Source organism: Myiozetetes cayanensis, unplaced genomic scaffold, assembly GCF_022539395.1.
Source record: "Myiozetetes cayanensis isolate MyiCay16 unplaced genomic scaffold, myiCay2020 scf4, whole genome shotgun sequence".
In the NCBI taxonomy this organism is placed as follows: Eukaryota; Metazoa; Chordata; class Aves; order Passeriformes; family Tyrannidae; genus Myiozetetes; species Myiozetetes cayanensis.
Window position 1 is genome coordinate 40,503,757 of NW_026087631.1, and position 26,130 is coordinate 40,529,886.

General features: G+C 38.2%; 1 protein-coding gene across 1 annotated transcript; it reads right to left on the reverse strand.

Moving 5' to 3' along the window:
• Window positions 1-1,719: 1,719 nt before the first annotated feature.
• SH3GL2 (SH3 domain containing GRB2 like 2, endophilin A1) lies at window positions 1,720-19,314 on the reverse strand. Its single transcript, XM_050329963.1, has 8 exons — window positions 19,183-19,314; window positions 16,969-17,041; window positions 12,968-13,111; window positions 11,059-11,192; window positions 9,833-9,991; window positions 8,339-8,442; window positions 5,567-5,697; window positions 1,720-3,214 (listed from the first exon to the last, which is right to left on the reverse strand). Exons 1-8 carry the CDS (start codon window positions 19,189-19,191, stop codon window positions 3,015-3,017), a joined length of 954 nt encoding a protein of 317 aa, XP_050185920.1. The 5' UTR covers window positions 19,192-19,314; the 3' UTR covers window positions 1,720-3,014.
• Between the last annotated feature and the right edge of the window lie 6,816 nt (window positions 19,315-26,130).

The window sequence follows — 26,130 nt, forward strand, 5'->3', positions numbered from 1 at the left end:
CATCAACAACACGTCTTATGCGATTCTAGAATGAAAGAGTCAGAGGAGTCCATAGACAAAGCTTTGAACTACCTGATATGCAAAAGCTCCTGCTTTTTTTCCAATCCTTAGGTCATCCTCTTCATCCTAGCACTGAAGCCTTAAATACAAACTTTTGTCAGCCCTGGTATTCTCTCCCTTGGCCAAGTCAGATTTTGACCTCACCACCTGAGGAATAAAGTGTTCTTTATTCCTCATATATAAACCTGTGCGAGACAGAGAATACAACAACATGGAAGTGCCAAGAATTGTGTGACATGTCAAGACAAGGCCCATGTCATCATGTGATGGCATGTAACAGATTTTTGACTATTCTGTGCATTCCTTCTGGCCTCATTTGTTGAAAGACAGTACATTTCCCTAGACCTTAAAAAACAGGGCCCCTCAGCTGGGTAGGGCAGCACTGCATGCCAACCGCCCTTCTGCTCTAAATCATGCAAAATTATCTCTAAGGTTGTTGTCCTATCTTTGCATGCCCTTCACAAATGCTACATAATAATAATCTGATAAAACAGAGGTGTGCCAGGGCACTATGTGTGACTGTTAGGCCTTAATGATTAACATCGTTAATTACCTGTAACATAGTTCTTAACTGTAGTATGCCACCATCAGCGTATCCGTAAAAAGTTTCAGGGCCATTGGGTTTGAAACAGATTTCTTCCAGCCACTGACCGAAACTTACTTGGAGGCCAGTCCTCAGATTTAATACAGAACTGTAATAAAAAGTTGCAGGAATTGTACCTCTATCTATGGTTTTTTAATAGTTTGGGTTGGAAGGAACCTTAAAAGGTCACCCAGACCAAGACTGCTGCAACGAGCAGGGACATCTTCAACTCCACGAGGTTGCTTAGAGCCCTGTCCAGCCTGACACTGAACTGAGCCTTGAATGAGGTGCCATCTCTGACAGACTTTTCTTCCACTTTGTCAGTCTGTGTCAACATGCATGGGGACACGTACACAGTGCTGAGATAAGAGGAGGAGGAAAATAAGAGTGAGAAACAGGGAACACCAAGGTTAAAGAAGGATGAGCTGGAGATGATCCATGACACATCAGCAGATATTCACACCGAGGCCTGCGCAGGGAACTATCACTGAAACAGTGGAGAACAGTGAGGAGGAAGAAGCAGCAGAAGAGGAGATGTTATGGGCTGACCATAAACCTCCAACTACTCACATTCATCTGCTGCTGGTGAGGAGGAGACAGGAGTGAATTTGAATTTGGGAACTGGGACAGGAAAGGTGATAGTCTTTTTTATTTCTCACTATACGAAAATATTTTAATTGCTATCAATTAGTTTTCTTCATGTCAAGTCTGCTTTGCTTCTGACAGTGTCCCTGTTTTTATTACAGCCCATAAATAAATTAGAAGTTAACATGTCTTTAAGCGTTAGTTTGTGAACACCAGTATTCTCTGATATGAAATAACCTGTATCCACAAGACTGCATGCTGGTCATTGGGACACTAATTTAATGTGCTCAGTGTTCAGTTTATCCTGTTTACAGGGCCATGATAAGTGTGAGATTTATCTGACTGAAGCAAAATTATAACAATAACAAATAACAAAAAAAAGGCATTTTTCATGTTTGCAGGAAATGAAGAATAGGCTTTCTGAAAAAAAATTTTTGTTAGCTGAAGTTACCATAACAAATTTTAAAGCAACAAAGCAACAATCCACACCATTATTCAAGTTATTCTCTCAGCATTTATTTGAAATAACAATACTTTCCATGATATAGTTTATACATTAAGCAGTAGGGATTTGTCTTCATTTCACATCATCCAGTACTGAAGTGGCACATTCGAAGCAGCACATTAAACCTCTGATAGAGTCTGTACAATTTAGATAAATAGAACTCTGGATAACTAAACTAACAGAACTTCTGCAACTGTTACTAAAAGAATGCCAAGAAGCTAGGCACGGCACTGTACACACTAAGTGCAGGAAGGAGGAACACAAGTGAACCAACAAAACAGATGGGAAATGTTTCTGCATATACAGCCACTTGTCTTTAACTGCTCAACACAAAAAATAGCATGTTTTATTTTGTCCTCATTGAGGAGAGAGTATGCATAAATGATGTTCGAAGAACACATGGTGGACAGAAACAAATGAAGTGAGGATCATGTTTGGTTGGTTACTGTATTCCTCTGTGAATGAGTTTACAAAGGATATCTGGTGCTTAAGCAGCAAGGTTTTCTGCCAAGACTTGACAAGAAACATTAAATAAATGCCAGTTTTATTCCCCATCTTGCCCATTTACTGGCATTTTGGTGAGCATGCTAAAAGTTCCTGAAGGGCAAGTTCAGGTGGTTTGTGGTCCAACATTTTTACTACAGGAATCCCCATTTCATAGCATACAGTTTACCTCTGGATGGAAATAGGCCTTTTAACAATAATTAAGAATGAAAAAATTAGCAGAGAGCAGCAGGACACACAGTGCAGTGGTTCACTTTCTGAGAAACCAGAGGGTCTACACTTAAGCTCTCTCTGTGAAAACAGCCAGCCAGTTTGGTTGGAAGATACAGTCCTGGTTAGTCAATGTTAGACCTGTGTGAACTGTATCATTAGGAAGGGAAAGATGGAATGGCAAGAACTTTTCCTTCTTTTTATAGAGAACTAAGACTGAAAAATAATACAGTAGTAACAGGCATTATCTTCCCAAGACCACCTTCACTTTCTGCTACTTCACTGTGAGTTACCTGCTTTGCTTGCCATCATCTTCCCAGTTTCATCTCACTAATGGCTCTGGTTACTACCAGGCCAGCATGGTCAATAAACTAATCCACGCTATGCTGGCTCAGAAGATACAACGCATCACCACCACATAGTATGACAACACGTAAACCAAAGATGCTCATTAGGAATTGATGACTCTAACCACTGCAGTTTGCACTTGTAAGGTGTAAGAAGCAGCATTTTGAAAGCAGTGGTACTGACACAACTGTCTGTGTCAGAGGTGGTGGATCAGCAATCCTAATTGGGTAAGGGAACTAGAATATCAACATAATTGATGGGAAAGAAACCTGACTGGCCATGGAGCATCCCCTCATACCAGTTTTCATCAATCTGGTTAGTGAGGGTAATGATATCACCCTCTTTAAATCCCAGTTCCCCTTCATTTTCTGGTTCAAAGTCATACAGAGCTCGGCAGCATGGCTGATCCATGTGAGCACCTATGAAAAAGAAATACACACAAAAAAAAATGTGCTTAAAAATTTCAACATTTTACCACTATACCTATGACAGACTTTGCTGTTTCAGGTATCACTTATATGCTGATGACAGTTCTTTGATAATCTGCTAAACTTCATTAGAAGACAACTATTAGTTTTGGTAACCTTCAGTTACTCCATGTGCTGGCTAGTAAATGTCTGAGAATCCAAGAAGAAGCAAGCTACCATCAGGCCCACACCTCAAAAGCCCTAATGTATTTTGAGCTTTACAGGCACAGAGACACTTTGTCTCTTTACCTCGGGTAAGTAATGTAAGGGGTACCTTAAAACAACAGTGAAGATATAACTATGTCTTTGCCCTTTATTTGGAAACTTCACTGGTACAGGTGATACCACTGTATATGCTCGAAATTCTCTGTATTTTAATATCACATTTCCAAAGACCTTTTCTCCCCATTCCCATAAAACACTTCATTGCAGGGCCAGCAGGATAGATTCAGAACAAATCTGAAATTGAGAGCTTTCTAATATACTAGCTCACGAACATCTGACTGTAACTCTTTAAGATGGCTAATGGATATTATTATAAGTCATTAGTTAATGAGATATTCACACATTATATGAAATTAACAAATACCCTCTCTCCCCCTGAAGTCTCTGTAGCCTCAAGCCTACGAAAAGCAAAATTGTTACTAGTCAAAATATTTAGCATTTAGCAGCACTAAATTGTAAGAAATCATATCCCTGCCTGTCTTTCCACAGTAAAAGTTCATACACTTTCAGTGGTCTGAATGAAACAACACATGCTACTTTACCAAAATGGCAGTTCTACTTTTCCATGTATACTAGCTTCAAGATGAATAACTTTCAGATTCAACCTTTTTGCATATTCATTTCAAACACTCACTCTGCCTAGAAGGCCTATGCTTAAGCTATTTTAGGACAAAAATATTTCATTTCTATAGATCTCAACAGAGCAAATTTTTCAAATATCAAATTTAATTTATTAAATTCTGTAATAAAATCTTATTTCTTTTCTTTACATATCACTCAAAGTATATTTTGGTTTCTTTGTCAGGAAGATTATTGTGCTGACACTAAGAAGCTATACCAGATGTGTTTGGTATCCTCATTGCTACCCGCTGAAATTTAGAAGAATTAGCAAACAAACTCTTTAAATGAACCACCCCAAACAAAATTCAAGAATTTCCAAAGAAAGCATTTCTCTGAAACCAACAATACTTAAAAAACCCCCCCAAAAAACCCCAACCCCCCCACAAAAGCCCCCCAAACCAGTCCTATTGAAGTACATGCTAAATACTGCTCTCTGAAGAAAAAAATATCAATGCTGAAAAGACACAGGAACATCATTCTGCACTGCCTTAACCCAGACAAGTGTTCATGATGCTACAAAAAAGAGTGAACAATAAAATTACTGTGGAATGAGGAGACCTTCAGCATGCAAGCCTCAAGCCACACTCATGAACAAGGAATTTCTATGATATTCTTCTCCTTGATTGCATAGTGAGGAGATTACTAGGTGTTTGCAAGATTGTATAAGATAATTTCTAGTTGAAGGTGGCAAATGGAGAGACTGTTACTGTTTATACCTGGGAGAACATCAAATATTCACATCGGGATGTGATGAAAAGGAAAGAAATCCTGATTAAAGATGTAGTGAAAAAAATTCAGTTTTTCAAGGTGGAATGTGCTTAGGTAAACTGGAATAACTGACATCAGGTCTGGACAGAGGACCTTCTTCACTATAACATGGGATAACAGACCCTTACTGTGTGAAACAAATAATAAGGCTTTCTTAGTATGTGTGTATATGTATATGAAATAACATATAAGAAACAAATACTTCTTAAAGATATTAATTATGCACATTCATATAAATGCTTAATCTTGATTGTGCTGCTCCCAGCTGGACAAAGAAAATAGCTCAGATGGCTGAGTTTTAATTTTCAGTGCTTTTTTCTTTCGGGCTCACCGGTTCTGAAAAGCAGGATAATGTATGGAGGTCTGGTGGGCTTCAGGTTTCTGTATCTTTATGTAAAACTTTCAGTTGTTATTTTGGTTTTCTAAATGCCTATTTTGTGAAGATCTGTATTACAAGGTGAGCTTCTAGTATGAAGACACATTTAAAGCAGTGGATGGTCTGTTCCTGTTCTCATGCCTGGGGATGTGAACATTTTACAACGAAAAAACAGTTCAAACAGTTCTATCCTATGCTATCCCCATTTTCATTTTCCCTCACAACTAATCTCCAGAAGAAAGCATGCAACTTCTGCACTGATACAAAACTTCAGACAGAGATGGCTTTTTTGCTCACACTGTTACTGCCATTACCTGATGGTTTGGGTGTGGTGGCATGGGATATTCCTCCATTGTGCTGTGTATTGTCACCAGTTGTGAAATCCAGGCTCATACGGGGTTTGGGCTGGTATTCTCGCCTGGGTTGAGATGATGCCTCTTTTATTCTACCAAAACATTAAATTAAATGTCAAGCGTTAGTATCTTGTTAGCAGATGAGACATACCAAACATCTTTATTTCCATGGCTGAAGTTTTCATCAACCAATCATTCAGACCAAACAAGTTTTGTCATTTGGAGTAGTGTACTTTGTTTACCACAGTAGTTTAAATTACCAAAAAACAGCTGGTGTGACTCTGCCATGAGGTTGTTAATTTTTATTTTTGTCTGGAAACCTAGCATTTTGCCTGTCTTCCTTTTGTCTAAAAATAACAAAGAGCTTCTAATGGAGAAAAACTTGTTATGTGATTATCAATGCTTACAGAAGGGCTTTACAAACACTTCTGTCCTCCTTTTAGCAGGAATTTTGCTTCTGTCCCTGGCAAGCATTAACTATTAAATTGGTTGGTGCCAACTCTTCTCATTTTGTGAGAAGACTGTGGGAATGTACAGACTTTAGCTGAAGGCTTGGTTAATTTGCAGTTTGGAATACTTGTTCCACAAAGGGACAAAAGTCCAGTTTTCCTGACTCTCAAAATAAAAACTTTATATATCATTCATTTCAACTTATTCTTTTATTTGAGAAATCTAGAATTTCTAGGGTACATTTTAGATTTCAGTGTAAAATTCAACAAACAGATAAACAGAATGAGAGCAGCTTATGTAGAACAACATATATTTCTAATACCACATATGGAAGAACACTTAAGACCTCTAGATTTAAAAGACAAATTGGTTTCTCTACCTTTTCTAGATCTGCCCTAGACTTGATTTGATAGCACATTTTGATTTATCTATTGAAAAGACATGCTTCTAACTTAACAAGTTTTTTAAATTTTTCACATTTTTTTGCAATCTAACTCTTCCTTTTTTTCATTCTTCGGTGAATATTTTACACAGGACAGTGTTGATGGGTAAAAGACATTGTCCATGTCAAACAACAGCATGAACGGGTTCCATTCCCATCTTTTTTTTTTTCAAAATATCTACAAAATGGGCAATATCTGCTGTAGATATCACTGAGAGTGAACAGTAACAAATTTATTCAACAAATAATGCTTTAAATAAAATAATAAATAAATAATGCAGTAAAGCATTATTTATCTTCTGTTCCATATAGTCTAAAAACAAACCCCAAAATCCAGGGGCCATGCATTTCCTTGCCACCTGCATGTCACCAGCAGGAAAAGAGTAGTAGTTGAAATAGTAACAGCTCTACATCCCTGCCTCATCTCGGGTCTGAGCATATCACAGAGCTCTAATTTGTGTCCAGTGGTGTGGACAAAGGATGATTTAGCCAGCAGACTCTTTATAATTAGGGATGCACAGTAAAGTTACACAAAATATGTACTTCAGCTGATCTACAATAGCAGCCTGACGCAAGATCCTTGAAAATCTAAAATTATTCAAAAGGGCAAAGGATCATCTGAAATCTATTGCAGAGAGAGGTACGTTCACTTAATGGCATTATTTATGGACTACAAAACAACACACCTGTTCCTGAGGTTTTGTAAAGAAAGTGAATTGCAGTATTCATTTAGAAGTGCTGAAAATCGTTTTGTTAGCTGTTTAGACAGTACTGCAAACTGTATCCTGAAACAGTCAGCTGGGCAGCCTACCTACCAAAACTAGTGCCACTCCTAATCATAATGAAATTTTAAGACTTAGAACTGGATGAGGTTTTCAGAATGTATGCTCTGAGAAAACAAACACTGAGAAACCCAGTAGTACCAGTAATTTGATCTACACTAATAACATCAGAAAACAGCAAAGAATCATGATTAATTTTAATTTACATCCATGATTAAAAAGTTGCCTTCAAATGGTATGAGAACATTATCTTGTCTTGGGAATTATATCCAGCCTTTACTAAGAATCTTCCAGAACCATATGCACTAAGGAAATATTTCCTGTATGTCAAATTTCCTTGAAGAAGGATGTGTGTCTGGGAAGCTGATTAATCTATTTTGATGGAAACAAAAATTCTAAACTAAAAATTATAAAACTCTATTAGAAAGATCATCATCATGGCTAGGCTTCGCGAACGAAGATTTGAAAGGGCTCTACCCACGCTTGCTACAAGCGCGCTGATATATCAATTCATAATGGCATATGCTGTTAGAGAAAACTGTGGAAGAGGTAAACTCATTTAAGTCTTGTATCAAGTTGGATCTTATAATAAAACTGGAAAAAGGAGTATTTAAGAAGGTGGTAAATAAGGACAGTCTCACTATCTGGCTCAGGAAGATCTTCAGGTAGATGAGAATGCAACAAGATACTCTTTTTCAGAAGCAATTATTAACATCTTCACTCAGAATGACTATTTTGTGAATACATGCACAAACAGTAAGGAATACAAAGTTAAAGTCTCATGGAATTTAATATTCATAAACACCAGCTTTCAGTTAAATCACATTTAACAGTTTTACTGAGGTGATGTCCTCTCCTGAACTCAGTCCTCACTGAGTCACACTCAGAAGCAGATGCACCTCCAAAACATATAAACCCAGCTTGCAATGGCCCTTGCTTTCATAAACATAGAAATATCAAATTAGGAGAGATAACAGTGCTGCATTCTACTTGCAGGTTTTCTGCCTCTGTAAAAGTAAGAAAAAAATATATTTAACAAACTTACAAAAAGTGCATTACCTATCTTCCAGCTTAGAAGTAACTCGCTGTAAGATTTGTGTGGCCTGCTTGTGGTACTCCAGCTGGGCTTGCACGAGAGCAGAAAGCTGGCTCACCTGTTCAATCTGAGGATTGACATTAAACAGCAGAAGTTAGGCGAATACTAACAGCTCAGGCACTAGCAAGCAACGACCACTGTCTGCTGCAAAGGCAGTTTTACTTATCTCTCTAAAAACTTCATTTGTCTTTGTAGCTAATAATAAATAGTTACATATCAGTCTTTATTCATTACCATGTCTGGTTATGACCTGATCTGGAATGGTAACTGCAACTCCTCTCTGCTGATCATCATGGCTGGTTTGCATGAATAGCAGCCTACAGACCTACCACAGCCAGAAACACTGAATGAAAGTAAACGAGGCTGTAATGAGAGCACAATACACCTTCTCCCTCCCTGCATCTGAAGGGCACAAAACCACAGGACTGTGGTCATGCTTCTATTGTATTCTGGCCTGTGAAGCAGATCAAAACAGGAAGATGGTACATACACTTGTATGCAGAATATTTGTAGTGAAGGCAGATAGTGTTCTACTTCATGAGGCGAAAAACATCCAAAACACTTGTGCGGGTAATGCAATTGCCAATAGTTTCCATAAATGCAGGCCATAAATGGCTGCATGGGGATGGATGTTACAACAAGGATTAAAACTACAAACTTTTTATACTTCTTTCACATCTATATTTCACTTTTATGCAAATATTAATTTCTATATGCAAATATTTTCAGGTTTGTTATGGCTCCTCTACAGCAATGTGGTAACAAAATGTAGAATTGGATTAGGCGTGTATTTAAATTTAAAACAAATCCAATAATTTACATCAACAGAAATACTTACACTGAATTTCCTTTGACTACATATTCTGGAAGATAGACTTCAGCTGACATGTTTTTTTTTCCTCCATAAGAGATAAATGTTTCTTCTCACTTAATTTTACAGTTTCAACATTAATTATAAATAGAAGATTAGATAAACCTAATAAATGCTCAATCCTAACCAGTCTATAAGCTAAACATATGCTGCAGAGTCAGATATAAACAGTCACATTAACTTTGTGTTTCCTATTTACTATTGCATCTGATTACAGCAAACACCATGGGATTGTGAGTTCATTTTTGATCTTCACCAATCCTCTCAGAAGCCCAAACAGTTGAGCAAAAGCCCTGGCTTGGTAAAATGACTTTACAACTAAGTAAAAGTCATGACTTACATTTACGTAATTCTAAAAAGAAACACACTTTGGTTTTGTAACTAACACTCTGCAGTTAGGAAGCACAACAGTGCTGCAAAGGATTTACATTTTTTAGCTTAGTTACCTATAAAATACCTAAAAAGTTAGTCCTACATGAACATGCTGTACTTGACTACAGCTTTTGAATCTGTGTGTCCAACCATAAGGGAAGTGCTTCCAATATCTTTCTAATACTCTGGTCAAAGATTAACAAAGGTATCTCACATCCATCTCCAGAAGGTTGAACATGCTTGACTCAGCAATTTCTTTTGATTCATCAAATTTCTCCAGAGCCTGGCGAAGCTCTTCATCAGGGAGCTTGCCCTGTCTCTTCTTCTTGTAATCAAAATCCAGGCGTCGACCCTCCATTTTCTTCAGGTGATGCTAAAAAACAAAAAATGCAAACACAAGCACAGAACAAAGGATGTTCCCCAACTCTCCTGATACTGCATTGTAAGCAGGTGGTCCACACTTACTTCCAAGCATGTGCTGTTTGTTGTATATCAGCTATTCTCCAGAGGGGAGAAACACAAAATCATGAATTAAGTGGTTTTATGTATAATTTAAGAAGCAATGGTCTGAATGACTGACCAACACTAAAAAAAGTCCATACAAAATGGACAGCTGTAATTTCCATCTGTATAAAAGATATGCAGATTTCTAGCTTTTTAACTCTGATACAGAATTACTTAAACACTATGGTTTTTACCTACATGTTTAGGAGAAAATTATTTTAAAAGCACAATTTAGTATCTTTCTGCCTGTGTAACAGCTCTCATAAACAAAGTGACACAGAAAATATTTTTATCATCTCTATCAGACCACCAAATTATCTTAAAGTTCTCTTATATAAAAGATTTTCTAGATTGTTAAGAGATGTAACATTCATATTAATCTGTTTAGCAGCTGCCACATCAAGATGGCCAAAAATTAATGCTACTACCATGAGCATGATTAGTTTAGGTGTTTAGTGTTCCTCAGAAGAATCAATTTGTCATCTCTTATGATATGCATAACTTCATCAACTTTGTAAATTATTTCAAAGGACTCAAAACATCTTTCATTCACATATATTTGACAGTATGAAACCCTGACTGAGCTCAGAATAGCAGCTACTACACATATAAGCATTTGCCATACCCTAGAAAATGGAATGTAAACATCTATACATCTATGTAGTGAAATGAGTTTTCAAATAGTAAGATTAGAATATTGCATTCAGGCCTGCATAAGCTTGATGATGCCACTAACAAAAAACATTAGAATTTGGATCTTTCCCTTTCTAAACAAGAGAGACTGAAGTGAAAAGTAGAATTCAAACCAGAAGAGAGTAAAATCAGGTCATCTGCAAATCTGAATGCCCATTTTAAACTACACAAGTAATGCAAATTCGGAACATATATGCAGTTCACACATTTGGCACTGTTAAAATGCTGCATTGCGGGCAACACCTGTATTTCTCTTAGATCTTTGTCGTGGAGATTCTGAAGTGGGTCAATGAAGTTTTGCTTCACTTCCATGTCTAAAGAGTCCTTGACCTCAGAAAGCTCCTTCATAGCTTCTCCCACATCAGCAAGTGCTGGTCCTGAAAGAAAAGGTACACACTTTATCTCAAAATAACTTAGTCTTGAGTCACTATAGAATGAAACTGAGTCATGGAAACTTCAGTTAGTATTTCATTATAAGTCTTAAGAAAACGATACACTGTGTGAAAGGGCATTTTACAGTTCTGCAGCCACCAACTCTCCACGCTTTGTAATACAGCTGGATTTGAGGTTCCATGCTGTGACAGGACAGTCTCCTCCACATCCCTCATTGTTTGTTCATTCCTTACTCTATTGAAACATACTAGAATAGAATCATCTGTATTTGCTCCAATGTTGCCATCACCAGACTACATTAAAAAATAGTTTTAATTGAAGTTTACATCTCCCCATTTCTATCAGTAAGACTGGTAACAGTATGAAATGTAAAAATTCGTAACAATTTCACAGATTTATTTTTTCAATGAAAGTTTTATTTTATGAAACTACAGACTTCACACTACTGCACTTCAGAGGTCTACTACATAGACTATTCAAGCTCATAAGCTTCAATAACTTTAGCTGCTTTCTGAGATTTCCTCCGAGATTAATTTGAGGGCCACCACTCTGTTACTTCCTCTGCACAAAAACAAAAGCAAGAAGCTCAAACATACCCTCCTGGTTTGAGGTATAGGTTGGAGGGAAAAAAATACATACTTTCAAAGAATACAAAGGGTCTGAAAACAAAAAATGTGAGAAATCAGAAGGAGCTTTGTCTCTCAAGCAGGGGATGCCAGGAATGCACTGCAAAATGAGAGAGTCTGTCAGACTAGACAACAAGTGATAAACAGCCATAATAGCTGCTACTAGTTAAGAATGTGAAAATAATTGCCATATCTATTCTGCTGCCTGCTAGTGCAGTTATCAAGGAATATACAGCAATTTGTAAAAGTTGTGTTAGCTCCTGATTTTCCTTTTAAGAACATGTTTGAAATCTAGCAAATGAGAGGCAACTAATTAAAAAAAAAAAAGTATTTAGCACAAATCTACGTGCATCTGTCAAGCTAACTAGTAAATCACATAAAACAAGTAAGAAAGTACTTTTTCTATTGCATATGTCTTTATGAAAGTAAAACAATTTAATGAAGATTCAAATAGAAAATAAAACTTTCACAATGGTATTTGAGGGTCCTGTATGTTGCCATAGAGAAATGGCAACAGAGAAGCCAACAAAAACACTGCAGAAAGACAAAGTATACTGTTGTTATAGGTCTACACAATGTTAAGAGCCAGTTTAATATTGTAACTCATTTGTAATCTCATTTGGACTTGGAGGGAGGAGAAATTGACAGCTAAGACAGGAGTATTCACTAGTGCCTTAAAATGTGGAATTTGGTCAGAAAAAAAGCCCCATGCCTATTAAAAATATATGAGCTTTTATTCCTTGCCTGTAATTAAGAAAATAACAGTTAGTATAAGGATTCGGAGGACAAAAGGGCTTTATTGTGTCTATACACTGACAATAATGCAGTGTCCGTACGTGCACATCTTCCATTCCAATACACCTATCTGTGACAGAGAGTTAACCTATATAGATATGGGTCTGAATGGAAATAAATTGACTTTCACTCATGAGAAAAACTTCTCTAGTCCAAATCTGCAAAGGGTACTTTAACAGGCCTCGAATGACCTTAAAGGAACTGTCTGATGAAGCAGAATTCTAATGATTCTTGCAGTTCTTCCTCTATTAGAGTGCAGCCCTTTAATAATGAAAGCTATATGAAATTTTACTACCATACTTATTGCATTATAATGAAAAAAGAAGTAAACAAGTTACCGAAGTTGCATTCTTCGCCAAGTTCTCGGCCAAATTTCAACATTGCATCTGCCAGCAAAGCTTCTGCCTGGGGGTAGCCTGGTCCCTTTTCCTGGCCTCGAATTTTTGACATAGTGTTGATCATGCTGAGTTTAGCTCTGGAAGCTGAAGAAGGCAAGTGACAATATCACAAACATGCAATCTTTCGCCTACACAGCCGTGACTGCACTCCTGTGTTTAAACTTATCTGAGCTACCTAAAATGTATTTGAAAGACTTTTTCTAAGTTTAGGACTAAGCTCTGGGAAAGAAAGAATGAAATATTGTTAGTCCCTGCCACTTTGTTTTGCTGGTAGGGTGGAGAGGAGTCTCTGTCCAGCACTTGAAGTCAAAGCTTCCCTTGAAATGACTTGGACAGAAGTAGGCCTAGAAATATTTCCATGACAGCATGTCTGACACATGACAAGCAAGAAAACCTTTAAGATATCTCCAAATTCTTAACCTTAAAATCCCTAGGTAGCAGATGAGATACAGATGGAGACTGCCTTCCTCTCAAGAAAAAGTTCAGACTAGGTACACTCAACATCAAACTGCAGTGCCCCTCATTTTTTAAATGTTTGGAAGTTTTTCTGTTGTAGAACATTAAATAAAACCTATGTTCCCAAACATGATATCCAACAACTTTTGAAACCCTTTTTGCTTTTTATGGAGGTTTGGGGAAACTCCTACTTCAATATGGTTTTCAACTGCACTTTAGCTTCCATTTTATTTCACACCACAACTGCAGATCAGAAGAAAGGACACAATTATCATAATTGATGAAAACAAAGGCAGCAAACACAAAAAAACTGATTTGTTTATGTGCTTTAGTGAATTTTTGCAACTACAGAATGTGAATGGCCTGCAGAGAGTGAATTAATTAACACCACTTGACTTCAAATTTTGCCAGCTAAATCCCATTGCCAGCAAGCTAACTCAAAGAATGTTTCTTAACTACGTTATTGTGTGTGCTTCAGGAGGGCAGCCATGAATGCTGCCTTTCCACTTTCAAAGGCTTGAGTTTGTTAGGTGCTCTTATGAGTTAGTATTTCTGTTTACAAAACAGCAGCTCACACTGCTGTGTGCTGATTTCAACTTTGCACACATTTCTGCAACAAAACACTGGAACTGGAATCAGTAAATGTTTTTCTTTCAATTTATTTTTAAAAGTGCACATCACAAGGTAGTTCTTATTGTATGTTTCTGTTTGTGGCTTATAAATGTATGCACAGATACAGACATGGAAACAGACACAGGAAAATCAGGCAAGTCTCATAGAACTTATTTAGCCTGAGAAGAAGCTATGAAAGGAAAACATATTTTTAAGATACAGTAATTATGAGTTTTTTAATTTTTCACTACCCTTTAGTTTTTTCACTACTCTTGCCATCAGATCATGCTTTTCAACATCTGAATTTTCTGACACCTTTTCCTTCTACCCACTACAAAACTACAGTCAGCAGACTCACTAACTGTTCAGTATAAGAAACTGCATTTTAATGAAGTGTCTGGCCTTTAAAAATGGCATTGAAATGATGGTGGTAAGGAGAAAATACAGAAGCACAAACGAAAATAACGTACAAACAAAATTAGTCAGGGGAATGGAGGCAGTAAGCTGAATAAATCAGGAATAAATGGGAGTATTTTCAGAAATCAAAGAAAAAATGTGAGAGGGAATATAAAAAGATGAAGTGGCTATATTCTGGGGCAGCAAGGTAAGAGTTGAAAGCAAAGGGTATGGAAAGGAATGAAAGAGACAAAAGGATAATAAGGGAAGGGCAAGAAACACATCCCAAAAAGAAGAAATATAAGCATGAAAAATGAATGTTTGAATGATTCATCTAATAATTTAATAATTATTACATTAAAATAATGATTTAGTAGGAATCTAGAATACATCTGCCAGTGGTCTCATTCCACTTTTTTTCTTCTAAAGTTGGTTCCAGTAACTTCCATAGGAGCAAAAAATTTTAATTTTATTGAAGAAAAAGAAAGTAATTTTCCATGAAATTCTTCTTACTATAGGGAGCCTTTTTGCAACTGACATAAACCAATCAAAGATCCAGTGAGTGCTGAGAATAGCCCTCCTTTCCTCTTACTAAGTGGAATGAATAACATGATTTTATTTTCTATGTACAAAAGTAAACCCTCCTCCTGCCTATTATGATTTTAATTTTCTGATTCTACTTGCACGTGTCACAAGCAGCCGAAGGGATATGTTGCTGGACTAAGGAAACTTTTCTTTCCCGCAGCATTGCGAATCTACATCAGCCTGAAGTGCTTGAATTCATACATTTAGCTACTTCCAGAAATTTTGCTCCCTGCTTTTGCCAGGAGCCTATTTCATGATTCACAGCAATCAGATGTGTCAGTAAGGCAGTCAGAGAAGTACTAAACAGCCAAAGCTTATTACTCAGTCTGCACAGTGTTGCACAACAGCAGCTTGACAGTAGTTAACAATTTTATCACTAGCCCCATAATGTTTGTCAATCCTATTGCTTTTCCTGCAGAGTACTTGTTGACGATGAGCAGTGAAGCTGTGGACTTGAGTCATAAACAGAATTTCATCTGTTGACATAGAAACCATTCGAGTCATCATTATTTTCTCTCTAGCAGTTCTTGAACTTGTAAACACTATTCATCCTTTTTTTTTTCCAATTCACTGTCAGTGGCATTGACTTATTATTATCCTTTTTTTTCTGTAATCTAAGATAAAAATACCACCAATTAATCTATGCCAGCAATAGTCCTTCAGTATACCACACTGGAGCTGAAATATTTCACACCAGCTCAAGTTTGTTTCCAGTTATTAGGAATATATATTCCTTAGTGTGGATGAGTGAATTTGGTCTGTACTTTCATGAAACTCTTAAGACACTTATGGTAGCTAGAGGGCCTAATTTTACCTTCACCTTGATTTTGCACAAGCTAACTCCATTGCCCATCAGTCATACTGGCATTGACTTACGGAAGTATCAAACCCCTTATGTTCCTAGATTGCCATAGAAATCTTCATTTTCTTCAATTTACTTATTTATTTACTTATTTATTACAGATCCAGATCACCCTTCCTTGTGAGGATCCTTTGGCAAAAGAGGAACACATAGCTCTCCATCAGCTCAATCACAAACCTGTTCTTTCATCTCCCCACAGAAAACACTCACTGATTTCTATTTTGAAGGTTCAATTTAGTCATCCCTAATTATACCCAGTTCTCTCCTTTTCACTAGTATGGCATCAACAGCTCTTTTCCACCCTCCCTGTTCTAGTAACTCTCATAAGGGAAATCACAAGCGGACCAAATGAAAAGTGCTATCTCTTCCTGTGCCATGGAGGAAGTTGCTTCAGAACTTTGCCTTTATTTCATGATTTGCAAGGACTGCCCAGTCCTTTACCTTCACACGGTGAATGACCAAGACAGTAAGAGATGCCTCATCCAGTCTTACTGTGCCTCTCCTCATCCCCACCTGTGGGCTGATCCCCACCTGTGGGCCTCACCTGTGCCCTTACCCAGGCAGGTTCCTGATGCCTAGGGCTAATCCGGTGGTCTGTCCTAGTGCCCCTGTCTGCCCATTTCTGGCTGGAGCAGTGGGATGGGCCCTGGCTGCAGGCCCAGCTCTGCTGCCTCTGGGGAGTCCACAGCCACCTCCAGCTTTACAGGAGTCCCCACGCTCACAGTGCTGACTCAGATTCTTATAGGTAAATACACCTGGTTGGTAGGTGTATGCTCTTATCCCCTTATCTGAAGTAAGAAGACACAAAAGACAAACAAACCTCCCAAAGCCAGGCTCCCTTTCCCTCGACAGCACCACAAAGAAGTCTGTACTCATCTCTGTTATTTCACAATAACTTCGCTAATCTTGTGTTAACCTTATTTGCGTCAGTGAGGACTGGTGAGATTTTATACAGTCAGACTTTTATGCTGGTGAGAAAGAGTACTTTCAAAAGTGCTGCAAGTACTATAAGACTGTGAAATTACATTACCTGGATTAGGCTGAAGATACTCTATTGTTTTTGCCATTATTTCCACAACTGCCCTGCTGGTAACATCCACTTTCTGAGGGACAGAGTGTTAAAAAAAAAGAAACATGAAAAGTTAGACAAAAGAAAGATATTTTTCTCTCTTTTTATTCTTATAAAATCTTTTAATTCTTCTTGTAATTTTATTTTTATGTCCCTGAGAACAGCCTGGTGCAACTTAGAGATGATAGAGATGATAATCTCTAAAAAACTACTAAAGCATGAGTACACCATTTCAGTTTCTAGCAGATCCATTCTCTAAACAATTAGTACAGAGTATCTCAGGGTGTGTTAGAAATTTGATACAACTCATTGTACAGTGCTGATCCTTTACATCACCCTGGGAACCACACTAGGGAAAAAGTTTTGATACAACAGTCATTGACAACTTTTTGGAGAAGTGGCCATCTTTGATCCCCTAATAACTGGCAAAATGAGAGGAAAACAGAAGTCAGTCAATTATGGTTGGAGAGCAAGGTCTGGTAAAATTGTGATAGGGGAGACTAGGTATTCACTTAGTTTCCAGTTTCAAGAAACCTATCAGCATGGATGCACTGACCATTTATTGCCCCCAGATGACTCTTGTAGTTAAGATTTTAAAACACTTAGAACCAAACAGCATTATTTTCTTCTACTTTCTTCCATAGTAAGAATTCTTGCACTCCCTATCGGCTTTCTAAACTGAATGTAGCAAAGTGTGCAACTACTCTCCCTCTCAGAATCAGCCTCAGAGAAAAAATGCTGCTTTGGCAGATTGGGGAATCCCTGTAACCTGTTGTGTACTCTGTATTTATAAGGACACATTGCATTTCTCTGCAGGGTAGCTTGTGTCCCCACAGAGAGAACTCCTTTACCATAATGGCAAGTTCCTATTTTGAAAAAGAACACCTGAGGTAGGTTAGTTGCACCACACTGTGACTGACGTCTTTCCTGTTTCCTGTTGCCATTGCCATCTGCCAGGTCTTGCTCTATGCTTTACACAAAGAAGCAGGAGGGGTCTGCCAGACCTGGGTGAATAAGTAGCTGAACTGCCTGGTAGGGAACCCAGAAATGGCTGGAAGGCTGCAGAGGAGAGTGGGGGTGGGGGAACAGAAGGCTAGGGACGGGCCAAAGGATCATGTCCACTGCCTGTGGGAAAGCTGGCAATGGACACAGAGCCAGTGGGGAGTGTGGAGGCAACTGATAAATTTACTCTGTTCCCTTCTCAGGTCTCAGTGCTCCTATCTCCTGGGCTGCCAACCCATGCCACCCACAATGTGCTTTACGTGGGACTCACCCCTGGCAGTGTCCTCTTTTCCACCCTAAATTTTACACCAGTTTTCTGAATCTTCCTTAACATCTTCCAGTGGCAGTGCCTGTACTCTCAGCACATACAAAGTGAAGCTGAGTGGGAGGGGGGAAACCAACTCGGTACTTTCTCAGTAAGAAGTACAAAGGATACGCCCTTCTCCTTTATTTTCCATTCAAGGATTTTCCTGACCTCACTATACAACTGTAGAGATAAACAGCTTCTCTCTTAATCAGTCATATACCAGATACATACCTTAGAAATCACCAAAGTTGAAGCCAGAAAAAAGCCTGCCCCTACTGATTCTTTCTGCTCAAATATTATCACCACCACAGGGTGGCTTTTTTAATTTTTATTTCCCTCCATTGAAACACTCAGAGCTACCACTACCAGGCTTACCAAGCAGCCTGTTGTGGGGGGTTAGGCCCACCTTCCTGAGGCATTTTGCCAGTGGAGGCTGCCTAACAGGATCTGAACCTGTGAATGAATATTCCAGTGCCACTGCCAACACGCTTCAGCAGGCAGCTCTTGCTCCTCTTGACCTGTCATTCAAGGACCTGGGAATTGCTAGCACCCTTTGCCACTGAAACAACCATCTTGTAGACAGACTCTGTTTCCAGAGATCCCCTGAAATGGTTTAACTGAACCTAATTTGTAGCTGACATCAGCCTCAATGTCTAAATGAAATATGTGTGTTATAAAGAATGCCATACAATACACATGCCTTAGTTAGAAAAGAAACAGAAATAGGAAATGGAAAGCTCCATTCTGCTGAATAAAAGTTAAGTCTTTAAAAATTTTTTTGAACGATTCAGGGACAAAAATTTTGTAATTCCCAAAAGAAAAAATGTATGGTAATAACGAATATATGCATCTGTATTTAGACTTACCCTTTCCATTTCTTTGAAATCATCATCTAGTTTGGTTCCTTCTGCACCTCCTACTTTTTCACTCACTTTCTGCAATTAAAAAAAGTATAACAGATTCAGCAACAAATGAAAAATCTAGCTACAGCATTTTCTTAAAGAATTTTTTTTTTAAGTCAGTACAACAGTAAGACTTATTATTCTTTCTGAAAAACTCATTTCAAACACAATTCAAAATAAACAATCAGAAATAGTATTACTGCCTAAGCCTCAGAGACCCAATTTTTGACCAAGGATAAAACCCACACCTAAGCACAGAGCGCTTAGAAGCTCCCAAGGCCTGACTCTAGAAGGCAAGAGGCACCCATGCTGGAGAACTCTCCGACACTGACTCAACCTGCAAGCAGACCTTCACCAGTAAAAATCAAGAGTTTATACATACAAGAGAGAGAGAGAGAGAGAGAGAGACTGATTTAAAAAACCCCCTACATTCACATACTCAAGCAGGAGTTGGAGGGTCACATGACTTATATATAAAATACCCAACTGACATATCTAGAGAGAACGAAAGCGATTTTTTGGTGTCATGTCTTTAGCAAATACACTGGTTTTTTTTCTAAAATACTCAATTTGAAAACTAATTGGAAAATTATCCTATGCTATTGTTTCATTTCTCTGATCCAGTGAAACACAACTGACCATGTCTCCCTTTACAGTCAGTAATATTGACAGTAACATATTTGAATGATAACTGCTATGAGACACCATTCAAAGTGGACTTCAGCAACTTCACTGTCAGTCACAAAGTCTTTTAGTGGTTTAATTCCACAACTAAGTCAGGTGCACATGATCCAGTGACTCACAGTCTTTGGATCAAGTCCAAAGACTCCCATCTTTTACTAGGATGGTATTTTTCATAAGAAATTAATCAGATATATGACTTTTTAACTACAGATTTCAGTGAAGTGACTCCAGTAATAAACAAGAAGAAACAAAAGAAATTTTTTTCCTCTTGGTTTCAATGAGTGTGGTAACTCATTTCTATAGATTCTTTTTTAGTATAAAGAGGAAGAAGAGCCACAGTCAATCACTCACATGACATTAATAAAATCCAAACATTTGAATAATTTTAAATTCACTCCAGTTCACAACAACAAAGCTGGAAGTGCATCATAGCCAAGCACTTACTAATGCAGGCTGTAATTATCTGTGCAATAGGAAATAGCTATCAGCTGTTTGTTTTCTGTCAGCATCCTGCAAATTAGTAGCCAAAATGGCGCATTAGTGAAACATCAATACTATGAATGTAGATGAGCTTGTGTGGTCTGTATTACTGAACTTGTGCCTCACCAAGACTAGTGAATCCCCACAAGAAGTCAAACAAGATACTGTTAGGAGCCATTCCGCAGTGGACAAGGGACAGATTCAGTGCTCTAACAGGTACTATTTATTTTCAGTTTCACGAATCGATCTTCTGCAAATGGACATCCTACTACATATGGCTAAATCTGCACAGGAGCATTCTACCACAAAAAACGACAGTAGGCTAATATGCTGGTAGTTAAATATTTAAAATAGATTTCTAATAACTGTAGTTCAACTCTAAGGGTACAAAGTACCCAAAGGTAATTAATCTCACAGCCCTTTTTGACTGGAGCTTTACATTTCATCACTTTGAGATATTTTCACAGTTGATGAGGATTTGCAAAGACATAACTTTTCATTCCCAGAGAGGCCCTAAACATTCCAAATCACATCTATGTACCATAACAATTGCTCCTTCCCTTCATATTCATCATTACTCTAGCTGAGGAACGTACGACAATCTTAAAAGTGCAGCCTTATAGTCTGCTGGAGTTGTCATGGTAAAGCCAAAAAGGCAGGTCACCCCTCTCTTCTAAACATGCTTTTGGTTTTTGGTTCACTTTGTCAATATTAGCTCAGAATCACCATCATGAATCACTCACCTAAGGTGACTAACAAAACTATGCGCTAAGCAGAAAATTAATTTGTAAAACTCTACGTCAAATACTGTTACAGACAATCCGGGCGAGTCAAAGGAGAGAGGTGAGCTGTTAAGTCTTCAGTCCTTCTGGAGCTGAAGAAAACTCTTCTTTCAAGATAGTTACATCAAAGACTGTCAATGAACTATCTTCCCTTCCATTTTGCAGACAAAAATCTGGTTTGGAAAAGCACTGACAGACCTCAGGAAAAGCACAGCTGAACAAAAATCCCACTTGAAAATTTAAATACTCTTTGGGTTTGATTTTTTTTTTCCTGAAGGCCACAGACACTCAGGCAGAGATGAGAACTCGAATTAAGAATTCAAATTTAAGGCAAAACCAAGTTAAACCCTTAGGACAGAAGGTAGTGATCCGCTCAAAGGGGATATTAAACGCCCTTTGCAAGACCACCATAATCTAGAGTGGTCAGGTGGGACCAGTGGGCCTGAGAAAGGCAGCCTAAGCATTTGCAACAGAGCCCACATCTATACCATCATTGTTTGTCAAGCCATTTCAAGGTTATAACATTCTAGTTCTTGCATTACAACAGAATGAAAGGTCTTTTAAGGGAGGAGGGAATGTCATGAAAATATTTTTGTCAATCAAAAATACACAGACTTTTCAACCCCTAACAATATCATGTTTTACTGTTGGGATCTCCATATTTTATTTGACTGAAAACCAATGCTATGTTCCTTAGAGCAAATTCGAATTTTATAAAGACCTCATTTCTACTCAGGCAGTATATGAATTTAACATCTTATGATCAGAATGGTTTCAGTAGGAACAACAAAATTGGCATGATTCCTACACTTAGGGGAAAAATAAACTTTTTTCTTTTATTTTTCCTGGCAGTTAATATTAAAAAGTTTTTGGCAAATGCTGACAACAGCTGGAATATAAACCATAATGACAGGAATGGGGTTTGGTAGATGGATTTAATGTGAAACAACAAAACTTGTTGGGTCTTAGTTATGAAACCATTCGTTCAATTTTTCATATATTTGTGCAATTAGCCCTTTTTTTTTAGTGTATTGCTGTGTCATGGTGCAGAATGTCAAGGAGGACAAAATATGCCTGTGCAGTCACTACGAATATCCTGAAAATCCTCACTGCCTTTTATAGAATACACTGATGATCACTTGTACAATATCTTATACACCAGTCCTCTAAAGATATGACTCTGATGCTGTCCTCTCTTCATCCGCTTCAGTACTCTGACGCTGTATTGTACCAGAGTTCTGAATAATTCATAGGTCAAACAACTGCTACCAGAAAACCTATGAAACTACCCAAACTTGAAAATCTAGTAAGATCAGCATTAAACTAACTAGTATTCACCTGATTTTCCAGCTAAATTAATTTCATTAAATACTCATTTGGCAGCATGTTTAAATGGCAGCTACACTTCTATACAGAAGTGGAAAAACAGCTTTAAACAGATTACTGCCACAATACACTGTCTTTCCCTATGATGCAAACTGAATGCTGTTTGCAAAGTTATCATACCACAGTAAGGCTGAAAAGTAATAGTCTCCTTATTGAATGCATTCATAGCTACAAATACATTTCCACTGCATAACATTTCTTTCCCTAAATGGAAGGCTGTTGACAGTATAGTCCTACCAAACTGTCATACAGTGGATGCGGTGGTAGAAAGAAAAAAAACATTAATATTACAGGAAACAGTAACGAATGAAGCTTACCAATTCACAATACAGAAAAATAAGTCTCTGTAGTTCATGCTCATTAAATGCAAGTCATCCTGTTGATTTCTCATTCCTGATTACTCAGTATCTCTTCCATAGGTTTCTATAGTTCTTCCATGCCATTTTTACCTTTTTGACTTTAGCCTGTCACTGTCAGGAAGCGCAGTGACAGAAATATCTTGAGGTTTGCTGAGAATTTTCAAACAAGCTCTAAAATGCTGTGATACCTTGTGAGCTTTGCAAGCACAAGGAAGACTTCCAAACAAAGTAGTGAGAAATACACATTTTAATGGGAAGAAGTCTGTGTACACATGGTGAAGGTTTCACGGAATCACAGAATATGCTGAATTGGAAAGGATCCACAAGGATCACAGAGTCCAACCCTTAGCCCTGTACAGGAACACACCCAAGAGTCACACCATGTGCCTGAGAGCATCATTCAAACTCAAAGAGGCTGTAACGACTATCAGTGTCGGTTCAGAGCATCTTATCCGGTACTGGAAAGGAAATTAACATATAATTTCAGCTGAGGTAGAGTAGTATCGCTAAGGGTTTTCCAGAACAGCCATCTAGACAAGGGAAGTCCTGATTTACAAGCCAAATAAGCCAGCGTCATTAGTTTTGGAAAGCCTCAGGAAACTCAATAAATGTGATAAATCTCACAAGTAGCCAGAAGTGTGTGATTAGCCCTCACATTTACGCTGTACACAGAAAGCTTATCACACTCAGCCTTGCATTCAAAATTATTTGATTTTTATTCTAATTTTCTTCTAATTTGTAAACCAATTGTGCAAAATACAGACTGTCAGTAGGACATGGCATAAGAATATAGAAAAAGTCACTGCCAGTAGTAAGATGAAAATAGGATTCCAACTTTATATACATTTAAAGATACAGTAATGCCCATTTACATTTCATTAGTAAATTATCTGCTTCAGCTGTACAGCCACAAGGGCAAGTCACTATGACATCTGGAGCTCAGCAACAGAAGATCCTTCCCTTACAGTACAGAGGAGCACAGCGACTCCACTGCTACCACAGGAGCTGTAATGGATCATGAAGACAGTGTGAAAGACAAAAGTGAAAAAATGGGAGATCTAAGAATCTCCATGGAGCTTAATTTTTTATCTCCTGTTTGCACTGAGACTTTGATTATGCCATTGAACTTTTTATTTCTCCTTGGTAAAATGAAGAAATACACTTGTGAAGCACAGGGGAAAAATCCTTAGTAATAATTTGCACCTGCTACTGCTTGCCATCAGCAGCATATCTAACTGAATGCTCGTGATGTATTTTAGGTAAGCATCTGCTAGACACGCCTGAGATTATCTTTTCCTTTTCCCTTCTGTCACTCAGTAGGTATATTTAATCAGAAAATAATACACTCCCTCCCCTCGTAGCACTGAAATAACTTCCTTTCTTCTAGAAATCTTTGTTTACTGGCCTGTTCCACCACAACACTACACTAGCCACAGGCTGGCTAGCTTTAAAAGTTCCCTTGACTCTGCTATTGGATGCAGAATGTGAACAATAAAGTGCACTATTCAAAGACCAGGAAGTAAACTGAATTTTGGAAACTTAAGCAGGAAAGGCTATGACTGGACTCTAAAAGGCTTGCCTTCTTCTCTCACAAAGCATCTTCTAAATACCCTTTATATATATACAATAGCTTGGCCTTGCAAGTCCTCACAGCTGCTAATAGTAGGGTCCATAGCCCTATTTATGAGCTCCAGTAACAGTCTGAAGGCAGGTCAGAAAGCCAGGGAAATTGGCTATAGATGTGCCATACATAAGACACAGCAACTGTCAGTGCAAAAGACAAGCCGTTGCTAAAGCCTGTCGAGTCACGAATTAAATTCTCTGTGGGACTGGATTTCCAGTAACACCTGTGGAGAAAAAGCAAAACTTAATAAATCTCAGTGGAACTATTTCTCCCCAAGAAGGATACATAAAGATCAGGATCCCAACCTCCAGTATTGTTACATAGTAAGAAATACGCACTGTGAACCTGTCCCCTGTTCTTACTCTCCTTATTTAGAACCTATCTCTAATCTTCATTTTATTTTTTTCATTTTCAGCTAAAGCTGTCAAAGGGGAGGAAAGAGGGTAGTTGGAACAATCCTTTCTTCAACCAATCTGATTTTTCTTTCTGACTACTAGGAAGGGCCATTTTGCAGAATTCCTGCAATCCAACAGTACAGGGGGAGTGATTCACATTCAGCTCTAATGCACAATACGAAAGTATGCCACAAGGTTCTGCACTGACAGGAGTTACTGCAGAGTCTCTGCTGCAATGCCACTGCATTACACTGGAAGCTGTCCTCTGGCAATTGAAAAAAAGCAGGGTGATGGCAGGAAAAACACTGCTGAGGAAGTGCTGGTGTAGTACTGCTCTGTGCTGTATTTCTGTATGGAGAATCCCTGCCTAGAGGTGCCCGTCATAACAGATGAGGTAGGTACTACCCTACACCTGACAAAAATTTAAAGCAATGTTATGAATTCCAATGCCAGAATTGTACTGAAAGCTGAGACACTGTAGTGCAACCATGATAACCAACAGAATTAATGCCTTTAAACTTATTAGTGAAGTCTTGCATATTTACTATACACACACTGCAGGAGGGCAGTTCTCTGCGAAGTTTAAGTTCAGCCAGAAAAGCTGGTCACAACGCCAGCACCTTTGCTGTTTAGAGTGGCCTTGTGAGCTGGCAAAGAGAAGATGGCAGAAGTTCAGAAGCTGCCAGAGAGCTGAGGACAGTCTGAACACTGTGTGCCTTTTTTAACACTCTCTGTCCCAGCAGGACACCAGTATGACAAAGAGAAGAAACTGGTATTAAAAAGGTGGCTGTGTTAGCTGGAAGACATGCCAATCTCTACTTTTTTGTAGTACAGAAAAGGAGCAGAGAATATATTCCTATATGTTATTTCTACTTCTGATGAAAACAGTACCATCACTCACTTCCTTTAGGAGACCTGTGGGCAATGAAGTGCCCACAAGTTTTTTACTTTTCTGCAAAGGGATCTGGATTCAGGCCCACAATCCTTACAAGCTCACTACACAGCAGTAGTGGGAGCCCTGCCCTACACTGCACCACCACAGAGAAAGAGGACATCTGTGCTGTATTTATCAGAGTGACAAAAATATTTGGTAGCTGCCTGTTTCCTCAGTGTAAGCGTCTCGTTCAGCTGGGCGGCGATAAGTTAACTGTGAGAGAGGGGCAAAACTATTAAAGAAGGTAATAATTTTTTGAGTTCTCCAG